This window comes from Aplysia californica, unplaced genomic scaffold (assembly GCF_000002075.1).
Source record: "Aplysia californica isolate F4 #8 unplaced genomic scaffold, AplCal3.0 scaffold01087, whole genome shotgun sequence".
NCBI classification, from domain to species: Eukaryota; Metazoa; Mollusca; class Gastropoda; order Aplysiida; family Aplysiidae; genus Aplysia; species Aplysia californica.
The window spans coordinates 39,777-63,926 of NW_004798357.1; the positions used below are offsets into that span (position 1 = coordinate 39,777).

The window sequence follows — 24,150 nt, forward strand, 5'->3', positions numbered from 1 at the left end:
CCCAACACTGACCCCCCCCCCAAAAAAAAATCTGGTGATCCCACAGATTTCCGTTTCAGTAAGCGGACTCCACTGTGCATATATTGTATATAGTGTATGTTTTGTTGAGCTGCATTTGCAAAGTTAAGTTTTTCACTGCTGTTGTAATAGGCAAGCAAATGTCTATGTGTTGTTTGAGGCTACTCCACTCCTAGGTTGACTCAATTGGGTGAAATAATGTAGTTTGTAGGAAATCTGATAGATTATGCAACAAAATTTGAATCCTTGTTCCCAGTCCACACACTGTCAGTCAGTTTGAGGAGGGGGGGGGGGAGAGAGGTGTAGATAGTGAGCTAGATAGAACAAGCCAATCCTATGTCCAGAACGGGGAGCCGAGTGAGGGGGGGGGGGGGGAGGGCAGCCAGATTTTCCTTCAAGGATGGGACAAAAACTACCATTTTGGCGCAATACAACCGAATTCAACTGTAATCTCTAAAATCAAGTGTGTTCATTTTTCAAGGTTGCGAGTCGAATTGTTCTGTGACTTGTAAAGGACTGACGTAACAAACTGGATTGTACTGGAGTTATTTTGAAGTCGTTTGAGCCTTCCCGTTGAAATGGATACATGGTCAGAAATGAGCTCTTTAGCTTTAACGAGTGTGTGGTAAATGTGTGTGTGGCGTGTGTTCATTTTTGTTTTGTTGATGTGCCTTTGACAATTTGCTAAACTGGTACTGAACCAATTTTTATTTGTGTTCAAAGAGGTTCATTTTCATGAATTGGAATTGTTGGCGTGAGTCAATTGTCAATCTATATTTTTGGTGGCGCTTAAATGACCAGAATTGGGTTGATAGTGCCGTAAAATACCTACTCAATCAATCAAAAAAATCTATATTTTTGGTATTGTAGAGCACCTATTCACAATTCAGTCAAACACATCCGCCTCCATTCTCCTGTCCCATGAATGACGAGTATAAATCTGCTGAGGTGCTGCTTTTTCTTTCCTGATCCTTACTATCGTCATGTACCCTCTACTTCTTTTGTATGTTTGTCACTCTCTTGTGACCCGCTATTTCTGGGGTGCTTTGATAGTCGAAGCAGACTTTGTGCTGTTGAGGCTAGAGAGGTGAGCAGAGTAAGCCTGACTTCCCGTTTGGACTTCTCTGTTGATATCTACCCCTTGGCGCTCATATGACCTTATGAAGTTGCGAGTGCCGAAAAGCCTTACTAAAACAATGAGGGGCTGATTTTTCGGAAGAATGCGTAAATGTGGGTTTCTGATGTTGCGGGGATTTTGGCTGATTATTTCGTGGAAATTGTCCAAGAAGGTCACCCTTTGTCAAGGAGGAAAATGTTTGTCTTAGACTGGTGAATGTCTTGGACAGTGTCGTTGTAATATATATAGAACCAAAAAATGCAAGGTGGGAAGTGGTCATTTGTACAGGTGGTTGTCATGGGCAGGTAACCATTAGAACGGGTTTGACTATAGTTTGATCTATTTCACATTGTTCTGTATAATATATATATTATATTAAATAGTCTGATATAAAATGTTTCAAACAATATGAATATGATCCGTCAATTTTCATTCCGTGCACTTGTGGGGTCCGACAAGTTTTGGATATTTTTGGTAGCCAGTTGACACCTCTGGTCAATTCAGCTCACTAATATTAGTAATAATTAATGTGGTAAGTGGATCCCTCATTGGTTAGCCACAATAATAATAATAATAATAGATAGCATTTGTATAGCGCATATCCCCGCTCATCAGCAGGCTCTATGCGCTTTACACTATATTATTACCCCAGCCGACCATAGAACACTCTGAAACATTCTCAGCTTCCCGGGAAGCATACAATATTCAGCGTCTCAATTTCTTGACTCATTCCATAGACTTAACCTGGTGAATTCTAGACCCATCCAAGATGTGGTTGTTGGCTGATTTTTCTTTGAATTCAACTTTTGTTATAAATACGCATAATATATATATGGTTGATGAGTTGACACCAAGTAATCAATCAATCTCTAGCTTTCAAATTCCAATTTCCAACAATCTACTTTTACTTTCTACGTGATGTATTTTTGTGTTTGCATCAGAGTTAGTGTGTGGGTGGTTGACGGGTGCTCTGGTGTGGTTTGCTTCTTCTTTCCTATGAAACATCTATCGTCCTTATCTCCCCTTTTTGTTTTTCTTTGTTTGTTGCTCTCTTGTAACACCTCTAATCTTCTGGCACTCATATGACCTTGCCTTATGCGGTTGCGAGCGCCGTAAAACCTCTCCTACAACTAAAACTAAGAGTGAGCGTTTGTTTATGTGTGAATGGATGCGTGAAAGGGCCAGAGTCAAAGAAGGGAGTGCAATATGTACACAATGGTATGTATTGCGTTTCAAAACAACTTTCCATTTTTATAATTAACTTTTTGTTCCTTTTTTTTCACTGCAGCTTTTCCATTTAACAGATATATGTATTGTTGCATGTTAGTGCTGATTTTGGCACTTTCACAGGTTGTGGTTGTCATAACAATTTTACTAATCGTATTAAAACTGTTTATGAGAAAAACCCTCAAAATCTTCTGAGTTTGCGGGTGGATGGAGGATGCTACCGGTATGTCCTCCTACTTCTTTACTTTCCCTCTGTTATTTCTGTCTGTCTGTCTCTTACTTTTCCACAGCACTGAATGACCATTATTGTGTTGATGTGCTACTCAAGCAAACAAATCTTCCGAGTTGGAGCAAAGAGAAACCTGTCAACATTAGAATTATAACAGCCATTAAACGATTAATGGTGGGGGAAAAAGCAAGACAATTTTTGTTGTTCTTATGTCTGTGTTTTTTACATCAGCATCGACACATTTTAGATCAATTAGGTGGGCTTACACCCTGTCTGTCGTCAGGACCAACACATGCAGAGAGGAATCAACATCGCTGCAGAAAGATTGAGATCATCATCATCATCAATGCCTTTCACCCCTGGCAGGGTATAGGCCACATACAAGCTCCTTCCATTTATCTCTGTCCTGGGCCATCCTTCCTTGCTCGTTCCAAGTGAGCTTCATCTCTCTTATGTCCCTTTCCCACACATATCCTCAATGTCTCTCGTGGCCTACCCCTGCCTCGTGCTCCCTGTGGGTTCCATTGCAGTGACTGTCTTGTGATGTTTCCGCTGGGCTTTCAGAGGAATTGAGATATTTGATCAAAATTCTTCTCACTTGGGAATCGAACTTGGGTCTCTTGCATGCCACGGCAAAGTGCCTAACTTCTACACCACAGACACTAGTGCAAAGCAGTCAGTCAAACCACAAACATTCCTACAGCCAACTACAGAGGAGTTCATGTCGTCGGGGGAGTGAAAAAAAGATCAACTCATCCAAAGTTCAACTTAACCGTTCGGATCTGTTTTTTTAGTTTTAGTAAGTGTTTTACGGCACTTGCAACACAAAACGGTCATATAAGTGCCGAAGATTAGAGAGTAACAAACATAAATAAGAAGGAGGAGAGATAAGGACGATAGATTATTGATAGGAAAGAAGAAGCAAACCACACCAGAGCACCCGCCAACCACCCACTTGGGATCTGTAAAGAAGAAGATGTGCTGGAACCTGAGTAAAAAGATCGACTTAACCGAAAATCAACTCAAGCGAGTTCGACACAAGCGGTGTCGACTGTAGGCTACAATGAACACAAAAGACCCTGCAGTATTTTTTCAAGCTTTAATTAACGGATAGCCATGTTAAACTGAATTCTGACATAAAAGCTCACATAAATAGGATGTATTATTGCACAGCATTTGGTGGTCAAAAGCAACATAAATGATCACTAAATAAGTTAACTTAAGGAAGGCGATGGCAAATAAACGTAGTCTTTAACGTAAAAAGTAAACAGTAATAATCCAGCAACAGAAAGTGGTACTGTAACAACAAAATAAAAAATAGACAACAAATTTGATCCCATTTCCTGCTATGTTCCTGTGACATAGCGACAGTCTGAACCGACGCAGAATCCAGTATCATCCAATCCGATCAGACGAATCACCTGATGATATACAGTCCGTGTGCGCATACATAAATCAGAAATACAATCCATGTCCAGACGCATTAACTCATTAACCGATATTAAACAATCCAAAATGCAGACGCATTATCCAATATCATCCTTCATCTTGAATCAAAACTGAATTCAGGACCATGAAAGAATGATGTGACATAAAGATCAATAACAAAAAAACAAAAATTTTTAAAAATTTTAAAAAGCAAAAATCACATGCACTATGGAATGAGAAGGACAACAGTACTGTACGCAGCTACTTCTACCATTCTACGAACAGGTATATTCCATGTCATGAGCAGCTGAGTTCAGCGAAGGAAAAACAAAGAAGTGTAAAAAAAGAAAGAAAACAATAAAACAACAACAATTGGAGGCTTCTTCTTTCTTCCATCAGTTATAACTATATATATAACCGCCGTTCTCATTCTGTTCCATCTGTCACAATGGTAGGCCTACAATGATTATTAGGTCAAGAAAAAAAAAAAGAGATTCATATTAGACAAAAGTTACACCTGTAATATTTGTTTATACATTTTATACATGTGACCCATTAAGTCCTAATGTCTAACATGTCGCATTTTTACTTTGACCAAATTAAGTCTTTTTATATTTTCATTTTCGAATAAGGTACATATCGTCACCCGAGTACAACGACCCTCTAACCCACACTATGTCAAAAAAACATTTTTTGGTGGGGCTTTTTCGACAAAATGAAATGTTGCTGATTTTGTGTTAAATTTTTAAACATGTAGCTCAATAAACGTCGCCAGTGCAACATTCCGACTTTAAGTTTTTTACAAAAATTGTTAGCTGAATTGATAAAGTTTTTTCCTTCTCCTGTAAAATTTGTTTTTTGTGGGATACAGGGTTGTTGTACTCAGGCGACAATGCCATAGATCAGGGGGTAAATATCCAGTGCACCTCGGTTGAAAAAGAAAAAAAATGTGAGCACATCAATAGAGTTGAAAATCTGTTAAAAACTTCTTTCACAGATATTGGAGGGTAAAGTTGGACAATGACGTCCATAATTATTATTACACTGTCATCATCTTTCCAGAGAAGTACCAAATTTAACTTCGGGCAAGACTTGAATCTTCAGGGTAAAGCATTTCAAGTCCATCTAGGCTAAGCTCAATACTGACCCTAGACAACTAAACAACAGTTTGAGGTTTCTGCACTTTGCAAGGATTTACGACATGTTAGGCAAACAGCAAATATAGGTCACATGTATACATATATTATTATATCCATCGACTGACTGAAAGTTTGGGTGACATTTTTGTGCCCTGAGAAGCATAAAGAGACCATCATGTGTGTGTTTCAGGACACGGCCTAGCTGAAAAAGGTCATGGTCAAGCCCTCATCGACCAATCAATCGGGCCTTTCCATCCATCCAGCCGAAAAAGCCGCTTCCCTTCCCATGAGAAGTAAAATAATGAGCCCCGGAGACACAACCCTTGTATACCCTCGTCTCAATCGTCTCAATCGTCTCATTGCTTATCAGGAACAAATCCAGGGCCAATAGAGCATTATCGAGAGGAAGATGGAGAATGAGAGAGAGTGGAAGATGGAAAGAGAGAGAGTGAAAGATGGAAAGAGAGAGAGCGGAAGATGGAAAGAGAGAGAGTGAAAGATGGAGAGAGAGAGAGCACAAGATGGAAAGAGAGAGAGCGGAAGACGGAAAGAGAGAGAGAGAGCGGAAGATGGAGAGAGAGAGAGTGAAAGATGGAGAGAGAGAGAGCGGAAGATGGAAAGAGAGAGAGTGGAAGATGGAGAGAGAGAGAGCGGAAGATGGAAAGAGAGAGAGCGGAAGATGGAAAGAGAGAGAGTGGAAGAGAGAAAAGGCTGTTAACCCTCCAAGTCCAAGAGCCAACAGCTGATGAAATCGGCCGTACGTTTCTTTCTGTGATGTTCTGGCCGATCTAATTTTAATTGACCGCACTTTGAGTCACTATTTCATTCATTTATCTAGATTTTCCAATTTCACATTATTTCAGCTCCTTAATAAACTAGTTCTACTTCCTTTTTTACCTTTTGCTTTCTGAAAAAGTATATGTTTATGGCCTTTTCTTGCTTGGTTCGTCTATTCTCAAGCATTTTTCTACACAATCCTGTGAAATCATATAATTTCCTCCCAAATTCACAAGCTATTTGTTAGCGACAACTGGAGAGTTAAAGGAAGACGAACAGAGGAAGCAGAGATGAGAGAGAGAACGAGAGAGAGAGAGAGAGAGAGAGAGAGAGAGAGAGATAAGGAGATGAGCAAGCAGGTGGGAAGACGTACAGAGAAGTGGAATAGAGCAAGTGTCAAGTATACTGTACATAGTCACTTGAAAATCCAATAAACTTCTTTAAAAAATGTGTCCAGTCCATATCATATCATTTTGTTTCATAAAAGCATAATAGATACATATGGCTTGAGGTTACATTGTTATCAGGGTGAGATCTCGGAGACAAAAAAAAACGGTCACAGCCCATCCGTTGCATTGAACTGCACATTCATCTGAGGGAGGGGGGGGGGGGGATTCTTAGTACAAAGCAACCCGTAAGCAAGATATAAAATTATACTTCTGAGATGTTTCAACTTTAGTACGCATCAGCACCATCACTGATCTATCACTGATTAGCCAGTTAGTACAAAAATGATTTACTGCATCAACTAAACGTATATAACGAGGTACTCTGTGATGCCAAATTGAGAAAACAATAAATAATAAATTATTTAGTAAATGAAACTGCACCAGTTGAGAACATGTTTTATATCATAAATACAGTAGCACGTTTCCCCTATGTGCATGCAGATCACATGTGGTAATAAATTAATACTGATCTCAATCAAGTAACAAGAAGAAAATGGTTGACTTTATAAAACAATTGTGTTCCTCACGACTCGACTTTAGAACCTTGGTAGTCTTTTTTTAATTTCAGTTTTAAGTTACAGTGCATGGCATGAAACTGTTCCACAGAGTACTTCTGATTCTGAGGAATGAAGCACCGTAGACGGGTAAGGAAAATATACGTAACTTTGTGACTTCACAGAAGCTTGGACAAACCTTGTGCAGAGCAGAGAAAAAAACTACACGTATAAAGGAAGGAAAGATGCACAAGAGGGAAGGAAAAGGGAGGAAAGGGGAAGGGGGTGGGGAGGGGGGAGGGGAGAGAGTCAGGGCTACTGGGAACATGAAAATGACACCAAGCATGTTAATACATGGAAATTTCAATGATACCGACATGCACCATAGTTCCTATCTGTATAAATACAAGAGGAGAAGACTAGATCAACAAAAATTGTACGCTTTTTATCACTTCCTCTCGACCAGAATGAGACGACACAACCACCACGAAAAATGTAAAAACGACGGAACAATACCTCATGCGAGCACAACGCTGACGTGTCCATTTTTTAAATTCAGTCCCCAGGGACCTTTGGCACAATCTATCATGTTGAAAATTAGTAATTGTATCTGCAAATGTTTCACACACCCCCACAGCACAGTTCAAATCATTTAGGAGCCAGACAGCCTGGGCTAAGAGGGATGCAAACTCCCAGCAAACAGACAGAGGTACTCAACAAACAAAAAAATAATAAAAACAACCTCCCCACATAGGACTCAATCTCACATGATCCACGTGCGGTGGCGATGAGCCTAACTGTTACACCACAAAGGCTGGTTTCGACTTGTAAGACCTAAAAGAGATATCATCCCTCGGTGGGCAACAACTTATAAATGACCCCCAAATGCAAACAGACATCTCTAAAGTCAAGAGGCAAACTCCGCACTATTACACATGTCAGAAAACAAAACAAAAAGCAGACAAATTCTTTAAGTCTTGAGTCTTACACAAAGATTAAAGTCTATCAAAATCTCTCATCATATCCTCATACATTTTGAGCCAATGTAAGGAGAGAAGATTTACCTAAAAGATTTACCCTGCTAACACAAAAACAATAAAGACTAGCACGTGCGCAGTTTGAGGTCTGTGTCTTTCTTTTAATTGGGAGGGGTGGGGGTGGGGGGGGGGGGGGGCTGGGCGAGTTGGTAGTAGTGACTTACTTATTCAGAAGCTTTTTCAAACTTCATGATTCTGAAAAAAAACCAACTTTGTGGCATTCAGGAAGTAATTGTGAGGGGTGCTGACAAAATGAGTTACTTCTCGCGATCCAAGAACGGAGATATTGCCTGAAAATCGACACTGAGTCAGATTTCTAGATTTTCAACTGATGCTATTTTCTTCAAGTCTACCGTGCCTTTTATTATTCCATACTTACAAATTGTACAAACTCCGTCTATTACGTTGATGCATCAATTTCCGTAAGACTAAAATCCAAAAAGAGGTAACTCATTTTGTCCGCACACTTCACAATTAGTCGATCAACTAGGTCAAATACAAAGAAATATCCCCAAAATGTAGTTGCCTCAAGGTAATTTCCTCCACTAAATCGTGGTTTCACAACTCTGCCGTTTGATTTTTAAAATTCGTCATTTAGACTCTTTTATCCTTTCAAATACAAAAAAAGAATGAAACTCGTAACAATTTGATAAAACAAAGAAAAAGAAGTCAAATTTTGCACCAGGTGATAACTTCTGGTAGTCACACTTTCCAACTCGGTCAAGAAAAACAAACCTTAGTCACCCCATTAAATGACCACAATCGTCATGAAATAAATCAGCCATTGGAACATTCTGAAGCATTTGCTTCCATTTCTGTCAGTAAACTGTATGACATATCAACTTTGCAACGAGTAGGTAACCATAAAAATTAAGGTTAAATAAATTTGGTCACATTCAGATGAACGTCAGTCGCGGCCTAGTCCATAATACATTGCTGTGTACAATGTTAAATTCTGTTTATGCTAAGAGATTGCGAACACCTTTATCACTAATTTTAGGCTGCTTTAAATTGAGCAGGCCTGCGTCTGGGTGTGAGAAGGGTGACTGGAGAATCTTGGTAAACGAATGCTGTTGAGACAGGTGTGAATGCTGAAACATTGAGCCTTTGCCCGAGCTGCTGCTGCTGCTGCTGCTGCTACACTGGCCGTTTGACGACGGTGACGACGCAGCAATCCTCCCACCACCGCCGCCACTCTTCTCCTTGTTGCTGTCGTTCTTTTTAGCAGATTTGGATCGGGATGGCAGCTCCCCGAGACTGATGTACTGTGGGGACGAGGATATATGGCACTGATATGGATCAGGGATGCTGGCATCCAGGTTGACTTTTTGAGCAGTAGGTCCCTTCACCGCCACGCTCTCGTACTCGTCGGCGTTGAAAGGAAATTCTTGTTTGATGGTGACCCCCATACTTCCGGCCGAGCCGAGCTCTTTCGCCGACTGCGCCGACTGTGCCGACTTGCTCAGAGCCTGTCCCACAGCCGACGACTGGAAGGCAGAGTCAAACGGCGAGAAGGAACCGGGAAGCTGATAGTCAATGTCTCCGTTTTTCACGCCACTTTTCCTGCGGCCGAAGCTGGACTGTCCCTGGGACCAGACGTCCTCCGGGAAGTCCATGCCCTCGGCGCTGGCGATGAGCGCCTCCTGGTATTCCGCCTGCATCTGGATCTGCTCCAGGGTCAGGTCTTTGGAGCACACCAGGCTGGAGCGCGACCCCTCGTCCTCGTCAAGCTCCTTCCCCTCGTCCTTCACCTCGGCCTTGGGTTTCTGTTCCAGGGCGCCCGTCGGAAACACGACCTCCGACTCGTCCAGGGTGGCCAGGTCCCCCCGGAGGTAGTCCCGGAGCTTCTTGAGGCCCAGGTAAAATGGCACTTTGTCCAGGGCTCTGGGCAGCTGGGCACACCTGGCACTGGACGACGGCATCACGTAAAACACCTGGGGAAAGAGGATAAGATAAGATGAGATGACAAAAGATTAAGATAAGGATAAGATTAACCCTATCAGTACGTCGTGTTTTACTATCGTATCCATACAACATGGGGAACTCTGCGCCATCACTTTCCAAAGAGGAAATTTACTTGTTAATTCGGTCCGCACGCTTTGTATAGCAGTCTGTCAAAATGATTTTTTGAGGAATATTGAAAGTTTCAAAGAGATCTTCGCACTAGAAGTATTCTAAAATGTGGAGAATACAACCCCAGTGGTACAAAATGACCCCAGGGCATACGGATAGGGTTAAGATAAGGATAAGATTAAGATAAGGATAAGATTAAGATAAGGATAAGATAAGATAAAATAGGATACGATAAGATAAGATCAGACCAGACCAGATCAGATCAGATAATACACTACTGTCCCTGTGGGATATTTTTTCAGGGCTTTACACAAATAGTTAAAACCCATGTTGATATACATAAACTTTAAAGTTAAGTAAAAAGGTGGTGAATTGAGGAAGGGGTAAAATGTCAGTTATAGTATCCCTTGCTGCTAGCATTTTTTAAATTTCTGTGCCCTAAAATTATCCAAAATGGTGTACCTAAATCATGAATTTTATCATCACAGATTCTTTTTCCAGTGTAGCAGAGATGCCAACCACAAGTAAACCCACAAGTGACAGCACAGAGACCAGTCGGAGTATTGATTAAATTTTATTTGCACGGCAACACAGCGTTTAGATCTATACTGCACAACCAGCATGTCACAAATGTTGCGTTATCAGACTACTGCTGGAAAACTTCTCAGTGGTAACGAAAGCGAAAGTAGATCTTGAATTTCCCGATCGACCCTCCGTGTCACATACACTTCCGCCTGCCGCCTGTCCGGCACTGTCCGCGTGAAAGTGAAACGTACTCTCGGACGGGGAAAAGCTGAACGAATAATATCACATTCGCGACCGGCAAAATTGAACTTATAGACCTTATCGGACTTGGTTTTCAAATATTCCAGTTCTGCGATACTGATACTATTTTGACAAAAGATGGGACTTTGAGATAATTAGGTTTACTCGCCCAAGCTGAATCTCGTATTTTTCGCATTCCAGGATGCGTATTTTTTCATGAAAAGTCGTATTCTCGTATTTTCGGCAAAAAATCATACTAAAATACGTAAAATCGTACTGGTTGGCATCTCTGAGTGTAGGGAAAGTTCTAGTACACAATATCAGCAAAGTACAAAAACTAACGATGTTATAGATATCCAATTGTTGTAGTTATTGACCCAGATAACTAACCACAAAAAAACTGAATAAAATGTGAATAATATGTAAGACAAATAAAAATCAAAATTTTTCTTATTGATATCCAACTGTGCGCTGTATCATTATTCTTTCCATCCGTTCAACACTTTACAGTCACACAGCCAGTAGTGCTGGGCAGCTAGGTTCCCGATTATTGAAAGCTAGGAATCGTAGGAATCGACTCCGAACCCAATTACTTACTTTCTAATGATGTGATTCTTTCCCTGTGGTTACCTGGTTGGCTCCGAACATCTTCAGGATATAAGGATAACCTTGATTTCGGAACATTACGAAGCATCAACTTCTTCTTTTTTCAAAAATAAATTCTTTTGAAATGATAAAAAATAACTGGCAACCGTTGGTCTACGTAAAAAGGAGACGGAACTTAATCGCGGGAATCGGTTCCGGAATCGACTCTTCGCCCAGCTCTAACAGCCAGCAGTACAAAATACCCCATCTGGTCACCCAGCCAGGAGAGCGACTGCAACGGACTTCTCAAGCGGCGCATAAGAGCACCAGGTGACCGGAATGGATCATTTTCACTGGCGCTTTACTGCGCCAAGTGACTGCAAAGTGTTAAAAAGCTACTTATAGGCTACTTGTGCAGTTTGTGGATTACACAGGTACAAAACACCAAGAACAAGTCTGGCTTGTCTCTTCTTACTTTCAAACAATTCTCATCATATCTTCAAAAAAGACTTTCAAAATTGCAGCTCTGTAAAATGTATGAGCATATCACTCCCTTAACAGAGGAGAAAAGAAATAGCTTTTGCAGCACATACAACAAGACAGTCTGCTAGACATCTTGAGATGAAAAAGACAAAATAAAATAGATATAACCTCACATAGAAAGACAAACATTTTGCTACAATAGAGTACATACTGTGTCGCTCCTTTCTAGTTTGTCCGGCTGTTTGCCAATGTGAAAATTTTTGTTTCCGCTGAACACTTCGTAGATGCCTGCGGAAAAACAAGATCATTTTCAAAAACCCTCAAATACAATAAACCTTGAGCACACATTCAAAATTAGCATGTTGACGTTCTACTGTCGGTCATTCAGTATCCAACATATGGGGTAAAATGGATAGGTCCTTCCCCTTAGCACGCAAAAGATATGAGTTGAATTCCTTTATGGGGAAGTCTATACTCATTCTCCTGTTTTACGTTTTAGTAAGAGCACTTGCAATGCAATTAATTAAGGTACGTACATAACTGCTGGAGATTAGAGGTGTTACAAGAGAGTAACAAACACAAAAAAAAGGAGAGATGGGGACAACATATTTGACATGAAAGAAGGAGCAAACCACATCAGAGAAGCCGCCAACCACCTAGATTATTTCTCTGGTATCCCCATCTTTCAGTTGACATCCTATATGTCGCTCGCTCCAGGTAGGCCCCTACAGGCAGAGTTGCAATAGCCCACTTCTCAAACCTTCTTCCAACTAACTTCACATACCTCATATCATGGGTGGTTGGCGGATGTTTTCGTTTTTTTAGTTTTAGTAGAGTTTTTACGGCGCTCACCACTGCATAAGGTCATATGAGCGCCAAGGGGTGGATGTCAACAGAAGTCCAAACGGAGAATCAGGCTTACTCTGCTCACCTCTCTAGCTTCAACAGCACAAAGTCTGCTTCGACTGCCAAGGCACCCCGAAAATAACAGTTCACAAGAGAGTGACAAACATACAAAAGAAGTAGAGGAAAATGACGATAGTAAGGATGAGGAAAGAAAAAGCAGCAGTTCCCCTTATGATGTTCCGGCACAGTTTAGTTTTAGTAGTTTTTACAGTATGAGCATGACACTGATAAATCAGCCCATTTACAATTCTACTGTGCATAAGAACATGCTAATATCTCCCTTTGGAATGGCCTAAAGACAACTTCAGTCAGCAGAGAGAGCATCCTGTAACAACACCCACACTCAAAGATACTGTACAAGCAATGGCCATCTCACCTTTTCCGTTGAACACTGCTATCTTCGGCTTGTATTCCAATATTTTTCTCTTTAGAATTTCTGCTCCTTCTTTGATTTCCACCCTAATAGAATAAACAGCAGCAGAGAGCCATAATTATTGTAACCATAAGATCCAAATATACAGGTCACAATGAATTGTACATTGGTCCAATAAGACCCACATTTCACAACAAACAAATAAAGAAAATTGAAACATATGTGAGGTGTGCTGACAAAATGAGTTACTTCTCGGATTTCAGCCTTATGGAAATTGTTACATCAACTTGATAGGTGAAGTTTGTACAATTTGTGAGCATGGAATAGTAAAAGACGCAGTAAACTTGAACAAAATGGCATCAATTGAAAATTTGTAAATCTTATCCCAGTGTCGATTTCTAGCCGATATCTCCATTCTTGGATCTTTAGAAGTAACTCATTTTGTCAGCACACCTCACATATTATACGAAGAAGTAAAAGCATTTTATTCTGCCACCTCAAGAGAAGAGAAAAAATCAAACATCACACATCTGCTATAAAAGAGAGGAAGAAAATCAAACATCACACCTTTGCCATCTCAAGAGAAGGGAAAAAATCAAACATCACACCTCTGCCATCTCAAGAGAAGGAAAAAAAACCAAACATCACACCTCTGCTATAAAAGAGAGAAAGAAAATAAAGACAAAAAGGGACTCACTTACAAACCAAATGCTCCGAGTGTGAAAAAAGACATAATCCAAACTAAATATGCAAAAATGGAGCCGAGCAAAGGAAGGTTATGACTGCAGAAGTCAAGTATGAAAAAAGACAGTTTAGTTTTGTAAGAGTTTTACTGCACTTGCAACACAATAAGGTCATATAAGTGCCAAAGATTAGAGGTGATACAAGAGAGTAACATATATAAAAAAGAGCGGTTGAAGACACACAGGGCCCTGAGACAGGAAACGTGGCCACCCCACAGACACTTCAAGAGAAGCTGTATGGGTCAACAGAAGAACTGAGCAGGACAGCCCAGTATATCATAGCCATCGGACTTCAAGCGTGATAATATCGAAAACAAAAAGATCTACTTTAATTCATGATAGGTGATATAAACTCGTCATACCTTTTCAGATCAGAGCTCCCCCTTGTCGTCCTGGCACATATATTGGTGAACCCAATGCCAAAATCCAGAAGCTTGAAGTCATCATAAGCGTTCATGGGTTCCGGGATCAGACCAGATAGATAAAGACATTTCCCTGTGGTTGGGGAGAACAATTGTCGTGTCAGAATAGGAATCTATAGCAGCAAAACAATAGTCACAATTTCAACAAATAGGGATATAGATAAAAAAAAGAACCCCTGTAATTATGACAAATTCTGCTAGCAGTAACACTTCCATGAACTCTTGACAATAAATGGTTAACTAAATTTGAAAAATTAGCGATGAAAAAGCCAACCAGTTACTTAGGAGGGACAACATATTGCGACCTCAGTGCTTTCTTGTTGTATCTCCACTGTTTTAACAGTGAAAAGGTGACATCTTATTCAGCTCACTCTTTGTTATGAACGTTTTTCACTGTTATTAAAATGACGATACGACAAGAAAGCACAGGGGTCGAGTTATGTTCAACAAATGTAGCACAAAATATCCCCCAACCCCCCCCCATGCATACAAAAGGGTCAAAAGGAAGTTACAGAAGCTTCTCTACACATTGAAAGGAGCTTTCATACCGCTTACATGTCCATTTCTGAAAGCTTCATACATCAGTTTTAGTTTCAGTACGAGTTTCACGGCACTTGCAACACAATAAGGTCATATAAGTGCCGAAGATTAAAGGTGTTACAAGAGAGTAACCAACATAAAAAAGAAGGAGGAGAGATAAGGACGATAGTTGTTTAATAAGAAAGCAGGAGCAAACCACACCAAAGCACCCGCTAACCACCCACTCATACACAATGCGGTTTCTACTTACAGAAGTGATTCCCAGGCCCAGCATAATGATGGCCGACGTAGGCTGCAAACAAACCAGGGTTAATGCCAATCTGTGAACAGAGAAGTTATCGAGATATGAAGACGGATCAAACCAGTTCATAATAGCTCAACATAACAATATCCTCCAAGGACTAAGTGATACTGAAATAGTTTGTTTTTGGGTTGCTGGGTTGTTTTTTTATTTAATTCAAACAAATTATGTATTTTTCTCTTTATGTCTGTCCCTGCTGGGTTTTTTAAATTTAATTCAAGCAAATTATGTATTTTTCTCTTGATGTCTGTCCCTGCTGATTCTTAACTCATATATAGTTGGACAAAATCATATTTAGAGTAGAGAAAAAGTTTCAAGATATAACATGAAATGTTGGGGGGTGGGGGGGTGAAAAAAACGCTGAGACAAAATATTAATAAAAAGTTAAATCTAACAATTTACAAACTCAATATTAAAGTATCATTCTAATTTTGCCCTGTCTTGTTCTACTCTAGTGAGTTATAACGAGGGGAAATAATCCATCCCATTTTCTTACAGATGCTCTCGTCTTTTCCCACCAGATAACGCAGTAAAAGCATAACAAGTTGTGGTGAGAACAAAAAGTTGTATTTAACAGTGCTAAAAAGTCTGCTTGTCAAGGGGCCATTTATCAGCAGGGTTTGGAGAATTCAAAATAAAGTCCATGAATATTCAACAGGACCAGAGAATCTTAAAACATAATAAGCACACTCTGTCATATGGTAATGTTAGTATGAGCGGTTAGTAAGAACCTAAACCATGAGGCCAGAATCCTTACACTTACAATATCTAATGATGTTAGAGTTAATGTAAGCCTCAACTATGAGGCCAGCACCCTTACAATTACAATATCTAGTGATGTTAGAGTTAATGTAAGCCTCAACTATGAGGCCAGCATCCTTACAATTACAATATCTAGTGATGTTAGTCAGTGTAAGCCTTAATTATGAGGCCAGCATTCTTGTAATTGTAATATCACTATGAGGCCAGAATTCTTACAATTATAATGTCTAGCGATTTTTATGATACAGCATCCTTACAATTATAATATCCAGGTTGTGAGCCAGTCGGTCTGGCAGCAGTCTCTGCAGTACTTCTTCCTCCGGCATGCCATTGAAACGGTCCCTTTTCTTTTTCACTCCCAGAGAATCCGTTGCTGTGTCTTGTTTCATTTTTTTCTCTGGCGTCTTCTTTTCTCCGTCTGGCGAGCACCCACTGAAAGTACGGGAAAAAATACACACATGACTCATCAGTGCTTTCTAGATTCATTAATAATTTGTTTCTTTTTTCTCTTTAAAAAACGAAACAGTAACAATAATACAGCACTTTGAATCGTCATAGCGCACAGCTTCTTTTTTTCAGACAAATACAAATATGTATGCATACAATTAATAATAATAATAATGATAACAGTATAATAATGGTCGTCATCTGGACAGCAAAAACAACATAGCACACACTCATTGTATATATATATATATATATATATATATATATATATATATATATATATATATATATATATATATATATATATATATATATCCCAGCTCAAAATTATGCTTTGTAAACTTTGAAGTTTATTCTTACTCCTACAAATCCTACAACTTTCTAAACCATCAACATCCTTTTAAGCATTAGTGAAAAGTTCCATTTTTCAAAAGTTAAAACATTACCGTACTGAGCATGTGTGTATGAGGTTGTTATTAATAAGACATATACACACACACACACACATATCGATCTTTCTCAGGTGCTTAAGATTACACTGATAATGTGAAGTATTCAATGAAGAATGTGTTTAATTCATAAATCTTTCGGCATTTCACTTTCTCTACGTGACTGAAAAATTTGAGAAAAAAAATGTACACATCCCAAAGAGTATTCTTTCTGCATTTGCCTCTTACTAGCGGTTAGGCTACCGGACTCGGAATTGTGAGGTTGCGGGTTCAGGATTCGAGCCGCGGGCCTGACGTTGTGTCCTTGGGAAAGGCACTTTACATGAATTTTCCTCACTTCACCCAGGTGGGAATGGGTACCCAGTCATACGATATCTATTATTATTTTTCTAATTTTTTTTTTTAAGCACAAAAAACAACAACTTTAGAACAACATAAAAAAAGCAAAGACGAAAAAAAACCCAGCCAAAACTTTAGATTAAAAACTAAATCTTGTCCACTCACCTGTCATCCCTGACTTTCTTTGGCCTCCCTCTCTTCTTGGGCTCCTTCACGGGTGGGGGAGGAACGCCGCTGGACGACTGTGATGTGTCGTCTTCCTCCGCTTCAACCTTGACCTGTGAGGCTGACAGCTCCGGACTGAAACTTAGGAAAACCACACAGCAATTTAAAACACTGGATAGTTATTGTTTTAGTAAGAGTTTTATGGCATTTGCAACACAATGAGCTCGTATAAGTGCCGAAGATTTAGAGGTGTTACAAGAGAGTAACAAACAAAAAAGAAGGAGGGGAGATAAAGACGATAGATTTTTTATTGGAAAGAAGGAGCAAATCACACTAGAGCACCCACCAACCATCCACCTGGAGAGTAAAGTAACTACATAAAAGTAAAGAAAGGCTGAAGGAAGGGGCAAGTTAGAATACGAAGCTTATTATTTGCCTTCTGGTACGTTTTCTGAGATCATTTTAAAAAGTTCAAATTTCAAATCAGCACACGTAAAGTCCAAAAGGTGGCTTCGATGCATATTGATCATATTCCCTTTTACGTTTATCTAGAACTGAGATATTACTAGACATTTGATACAAGTCATTCTATCTTGCAGTCAACAAGAAAGTGAGACAAAGGATGTTGACGGTAGCCAAAAATTGACCTCAACCTGATCCCTCACCCATGAGACACTGATACAGGTAGAAACCTGAATCTAGTCAGTAAGTCAAAAAGACTCTTCAACTGCACCATAAATCCTTTCTGATGAATGTTGAGGCAATGTAAGGGGAAAGAAGGGGGAAAACGATAATTATTATTTCCAAACATTCTTCCAAATCATGCATTTCTGCATTTACCAGAGTGTCCTTCAAGACAAAGCTAACAGGACTCCTGGATTTTTTCCAGTAGTGTAACTTCTTTTAAATCCATTTTTGTTCAGTCCTACAATAAACCACAATGAAAAACACTTACAAGGATGATGTTGTTGATAGGCTGGTGCTGTGTCCTTCATACTGAGGGTAGAACTGGCTCTCATAGTCTTCAGTCACCGCCTCTTGTTTGATTGCGGTCATCATGATCTCTGCAAAGGGAATTTTCTGACATGAATCTAAAGGGATCCCATTCGTACAAATATTTTTTTCGGCAATTTGTAAAAAAATAAAAATAAAAAAAACAAGCAGATCCCTGGATAATTTTAGAGAAAGAAAAAGCAAATTCTGACGGTATACTTATTCTAAAGTAGTTATTTAAATCTTTCTACAAAAACAATGCTTCTGTGATCAGTTTTCATGCTTGAGTAACATCAATTTCACAAATTTATCAAAACAAAAGTAATTTATAAGACACTTATTTTCTTTTTTTAAATTCAAACTATTTCCTTTGTAATAAATCATTATGAGTAGTATTAAAATTCATCCCCCGCCACTATCCGGAACACTTCAAAATTAATGTGGTTTTTTTCCAAAATAAAACTGTTCAGTACAAATATTTTTCAACTGAATGGTATATTATATCTTAGATGGCATTAGCAGGAGACCTAATGTTCTCGTAAGGAAGAGTACCACTTCTAAAATTACATTGCACTAAATTAAATTTTAAACATACAGTCGAACATTTTTTGGAAGGCCACCCATTGTCGAGGAGAAAAGAGGCTGTCTGAAGCAGGACTGATGGACTCATCAAAATGGCATAAATAAGAAAATGAACCATTCCCTTTAGGGAACCCAACCAATGGTGGTTGTAGTCTTCAGCTTAGGACTGTCATAAGGCTTATTCAAAAAATTTTTTTTCCTTTTGTTGGGAGAGGGATAGGAAAAGTTGGGGGTAGGCGGGGTTTTTTTTGGGTTTTTTGGGGGGGGGGGTTGAAGAGCTGGTTATTGTGCAAGGGAAAACAAAACAAAATATATCAGAGTAGGAAGACCAAGTGCTATGGTACAACAAACAAATGGGTCGCCACCACTCAGTGACTGAGCGACACTTCTATTGAAAGTTCATGTTGCCATCCATTGTTATGGACTGGGAAAACAGAGCAACAGCTCACCTCCCTTATGATTTCAGATTTGCGTATGAGCAGAGAGCATGCTTAGTTTATGACAAACCACACACTTCCCCCACCAACAGCTGAAAATTTCTAACTAACAGGTCAATTTAGGTCAATAGTAGGATCCGATATGATCGGTTCATCCATTGGCAAGACTAACAATAATGACGGGTGAAAAGATTATATGACCGCTTGTCCACAGCATCATGGGCGATATAAAATAAATTTATGATTATGATAAAGCATCATGTGATCAGAGATTTGTATGACTATCTTTTGGCTGTTGCTTGATAAAATAAAATGGCCATGGCCACACTAGACAGGTGTTGATTTACCCAGTGCTATTATATGTATAGAAAAGATGCAAGGAGGGAAATTGAAAGTAGCCATTTATACAGGTGCCCATATTATACATGTGACCATCATTCCACATTCGACTGTACTTTAACAGGCTACTATTTAGTGTTGGGGAAAAATTGACAAAGGGGTTCATTACTCGCTGCAGTCAGAGGGAGTGAGTAACAAACAACAATGCAAATGGACTGCAAATCTCAAGACATTTCGTTATTTAGGCCCACTCCAAGGAATTACTCACTCAGCGGGCGGGCGAACAGACGAACTCTAGCAGACAAGATACTTGACCTGAGGTTAGGCCTATCATCTATTCTTTGTGACTGTTTCAAGCCACTTACAGTGCCACAGGGAGTGAGAGGCTAGTGATGAAGCATTGTCACTCATTGTAAGGTCAGGGCCTACATAAAAAAACCCCACAAAGAACGGCATCAACTATGTAATACCACTATGATGAGAGCATTTATTATGTATGCGTGATTGTCCTTTGGGGGAGGGGGAGGATGGTAGAATAGATTATATAATAAACGTGTGTGAAAGTGAAAGTATCTATAACATGACATATACAGCTGGTACATGATGTAGTAGTTAAGTAGTTAGTAGCAGCATGTACTGCCAGGGAGTCTTTCCATCTACCCGCTCACTAATCAAACAGCTGTCCGTGCCAGAGGTGTAACTGCATGAATCTTCACAAGTAGACAGTCTGTTAAATCCATCTCTGTTCCTTTGCGAGAATTACCAGAAATCCGATTGCTCGCAGACGCTAAATAAGCGAGCCTGAAAAAACACTACTTTTTCTCTTACTACACGCTCTTACTTTAACCTTTTGCCACTCGGAGGCGCCGATGTGCGCCGTCATCGCTAACCCCCGCAGTCGCCGATGTGCGCCGACACGCCCACTCGATTCACCCGTTCGCACTACTTTCGTTTCTACGTTGTCTCGCTTCCTGCGAGGTCGCACGAGATTGCCGAGCTTATAGCGAGAATCTAGAGTGGTTGCCCTTTACTGTCGTGTTTATTTGGTGAAAATCGATCGAAGCACGCGAGAGCGGCGATTTTTTTAATTTCGTGCTTTTTAGAGACCTAAATCTAACTTCGTGGATGAAATTTTGCGTCGCCACAGGCACTGTAAACGACGGAGACACTTATAATTGGGATTTAAATGCCGATATCGTCGACCAAGGGGCTAGATCTAGTGCTAGTAGTACAAGTAGTCACTCGGACACTCAGTCGTGAAAGAGAGAGAGAGCGAGAACTATAGTAGGAGAGCGAACACGATGTCGCAGGTCTAGATCTAGGCTCTAGGGGGAGGGGAACAACTATGATAGTGATGTTGATGGTGAGATCGTTGCTGGAGGTGATGATTTAGAAGACTGATGAAGAAGATAGGCCTAGCACCCACAGCTAGATCTAGAGATCTAGTACTACATACTTGCTGCACTACGACGACGTAAAAAAGGGAGGAGCAACACTGGGACTGTGGGCTCTGTCACAACAAATCCTTTAGCGCATGTTGTGATCAGGATACATGGTAAAAAGGGGTCATGCCACTACTGTGTAAAGACCAGAAACTTTACAAAGCTAGGCAGAGGGAGTGAGACAGTGACAGGATGCCATTTGGGCCAGGTTAGGCCTTGCAAAAGGCTGTTCTGGGTAAAACATCATGAACTTCTGCGGGCAAAAAATGCGGGTTGTGTCTTTTGGGGGGGTTTTTTTCACTTCAGAATTTTTTTTTACCTAGTACACAATGATTTTTCGTACAAAACCATACATTTTCTTGTAGTTTATTCATTTATCTGTGCTCTGACACCTAACCTGTAATTTTAGACTCATTCTCTGATTTTTAATGATTTTTAAAAATAATATAGTCATGCAGTCTAAGCGGAGTTAGGTCCCTTTTGCCAGAATTTCAGCCTTGTTGGGCAGGGATAGCTCTGAGGGTGAAAGGGTTAAGGGCAACACTGAGGAAGAATTGGAATTATTTTATTTTTACTCCTGCAAGACTATTTCATAGCTGATTCTTAGCACTTTTCTTGTTGCTTTGTATGCCTCTCTATCCGTTTTATACAATTTCAAATTTACATTTTCTAAAGGAAATTATTTATTTATGAAAATTTAATTCTTTTATGTGAACTACCGTATATTAAACTTAGCCTAACTGCGTAGTACTAGTAGTGAATATAGACCCTTTCGAGGACAGTTTTCGAGACCACTGCTATTACTGCCAAGCCATTAGCCATTGCACAAAGTTAATTTTAAGGAAGTGGCTATGAGAATAAAAATACGATTGACCTCTCATCCCAGGTGAGACTTGCCAGCATTGGCTATTCTCACCCGGTGTGAAACAAGACCTGTTTTTCCTAATCTCTAAATATTGTCCATTGGTGTGGAAGATCAAATTGACAAAAGCAAAGAAAAAAATTATGAAATAGCTCGACAGTAAACTAAATTGGTCGTCTACAAAGATCATGCTACAGCTATTTCACTTTTCGAATCGAGCCTAACTATGCGTGTCGCCATTTTGTTTTGCCCAGAAGTTCTCGCTTGGCCTACTCCTTCTCTCTCACTCTCTTTCTGAATACTGTCTATCGGTGTGGATGATCAAATCGACAAAAACAAAGAAAAAAATAATGTTATAGCACAAATGTAAATTAATTTGGTCGTCTACAAAGATGCGATGGCTATTTCACTTTTCGAATTGAGCCGAACTACACGGGTCCCCATTTTGTTTTGCCTGGAAGTTCTCGCCACTGATGATCTCCTCTTCTCCCTCTCTCTCTCTCTCTCTCTCACTGCCCGCAGACAAAATTGCACGCTTTCAACACAAGAGCGCTGGAATGTTTGTTCACGGTTAATGCTGCACAGGTTGGACTATCACGGTGAACGCACACCAGGTGAGAATAATAGAGGTGGCCTAATGTTAAAATCATTTCATGACTCACAGACACTCATTAAATTTTCAGTCAGAGACCTCACAACAAACCACTCATGTAAAACAGTAAAATCTGTTCCACAAAATGCTTTTCCACTTTACATAGAATCTAGTGTACTGGAAGTGCAGTGCAGCTGAGAATGAAAAGAGAAAAAAAGAGCAATATTAATATTAACATGGGCCTTCCTCTGCCTCAAAAATTCAGGAGGGTCTTTTCTGGCTCTTCTGCCGACTGCTAGACTAGATGACTAGAATGTTGGGAAAATTTGCACTAGACAAGCGCTAGATTTTATTGTAAAAATTACTTGATCGACGTTGCTACGCACGTGAAAATGAACTAGAAATAAGTTGAGGACTAAGAAAAAACTGCTCCAGACCCAGACCAGACACTTTCCATCTTGAACATCCAGATCTTTCCGAAAAACTGCACCAGCCAAATTGGAGCGAAGACTGGAATCCACCATCTCGTAAAACCAACCTTGCATACGTATGATTAGGAGAATTCCGATCAAATCTTGCTTCTAACTGTTAGTCTGCTGAACATTCATTTCATTTTTAAGCCTCTTACCCAAAAAGGAGACCCTTGCTGGAGATCAGCACCAGATTTTTGATGTATACTTCTCGGCCCCGTCGGCCCGGCCCCTTCCCCTTTGTGTTGTTTACTATGTATCTTGCTGATGAGGTAACAACAAATATCATTGGTTATTCGGACAGATTTAAAGCAATCAGCATTGCTGTAACATCAGGGATAAGAGAGCTCTTTTGTTTTTAGAACAAAAATCTCCAGCACCTTCACCAGCTACATTCGCATAAATTATTTTTAATAAAAAAAACATCACGTTGATTCAGCAAAATGAAGCTGTATCGTTTCTGTTTTCTCTATAAAGAATTCCTTGAGATTTGGACAGTGGAAATTTTGTACATATAAGGTTTTTTACTCTTATTTTCAGCTATCTTAACCTGGGGATGTTTTCGAGATGTTTTCCAGGAAAGATTGAAACAGAGCGTACCAAACTAGGCTAAGAAGACATGTAATTACTGTGTGAAGCTTCCCCAATCTCCTCACCCTATGACACACACAAACACACACACTGACACATACGCACAGTTGGCGTGAGTAGACATGAAATGCGATGCCACTAGATAAGATCTTATTGGACATTACTTGAGCTTGATAAGCATGGTGAGGATTTAGAAGAAGGAAAACGAAGAGAAAGCTGAAAAGAAACGAAGACTTTATGTCCGTCTAATTACTCAATAAATATAATAAAATGCTGAACTGGTCGGTACGATTAGCGTGGTGTCAAAACAAAACAAAATACATGTGTATATAAATCATAATTTTAGCAAAGTAAAAGTTTCTTAGCGTCACCTGATTAAACACACACACACTCACCATCGTGCACACAAACAGTCGAATAAAAAGCAGCAGAGACATCACATGTATGTGTATGAGAGTAAAGGAGAGGTACGTGTATTTCAGAAAAGGAAACAAAAGTAAAGGAAGTGTGTATTTGTGTGTGTGTGTGTGTGTGTGGGAGGGGGGGGGTAGTTATCATTATATTCGAAGTGTAC

General features: G+C 39.8%; 1 protein-coding gene across 2 annotated transcripts; it reads right to left on the reverse strand.

Annotated features, from left to right (window-relative positions):
- Nucleotides 1-5,987: 5,987 nt before the first annotated feature.
- LOC101858755 lies at nt 5,988-23,244 on the reverse strand. Of its 2 annotated transcripts, none has more exons than XM_005111613.3 (9): nt 23,144-23,244; nt 18,224-18,332; nt 17,269-17,409; nt 16,126-16,300; nt 15,056-15,125; nt 14,206-14,338; nt 13,104-13,186; nt 12,033-12,109; nt 5,988-9,849 (listed from the first exon to the last, which is right to left on the reverse strand). In XM_005111613.3, exons 2-9 carry the CDS (start codon nt 18,325-18,327, stop codon nt 8,875-8,877), a joined length of 1,758 nt encoding a protein of 585 aa, XP_005111670.1. In that variant the 5' UTR covers nt 18,328-18,332; nt 23,144-23,244; the 3' UTR covers nt 5,988-8,874. The 2 variants fall into 2 exon arrangements, with proteins under 2 accessions (XP_005111670.1, XP_012945404.1); XM_013089950.2 differs by lacking the exon at nt 23,144-23,244 and adding an exon at nt 22,615-22,697.
- Between the last annotated feature and the right edge of the window lie 906 nt (nt 23,245-24,150).

Bases quoted from the DNA above. Each gene is read 5' to 3' on its own strand.
- LOC101858755 (XM_005111613.3), bottom strand. From the start codon at position 18,327: ATGATGACCGCAATCAAACAAGAGGCGGTGACTGAAGACTATGAGAGC. The intron at 17,410-18,223 runs GTAAGTGTTTTT...GGTTTTCCTAAG, and splicing joins CTATCAACAACATCATCCTT to TTTCAGTCCGGAGCTGTCAG. The intron at 13,187-14,205 runs GTATGACGAGTT...TTATTCTATTAG, and splicing joins GGGAGCTCTGATCTGAAAAG to GGTGGAAATCAAAGAAGGAG.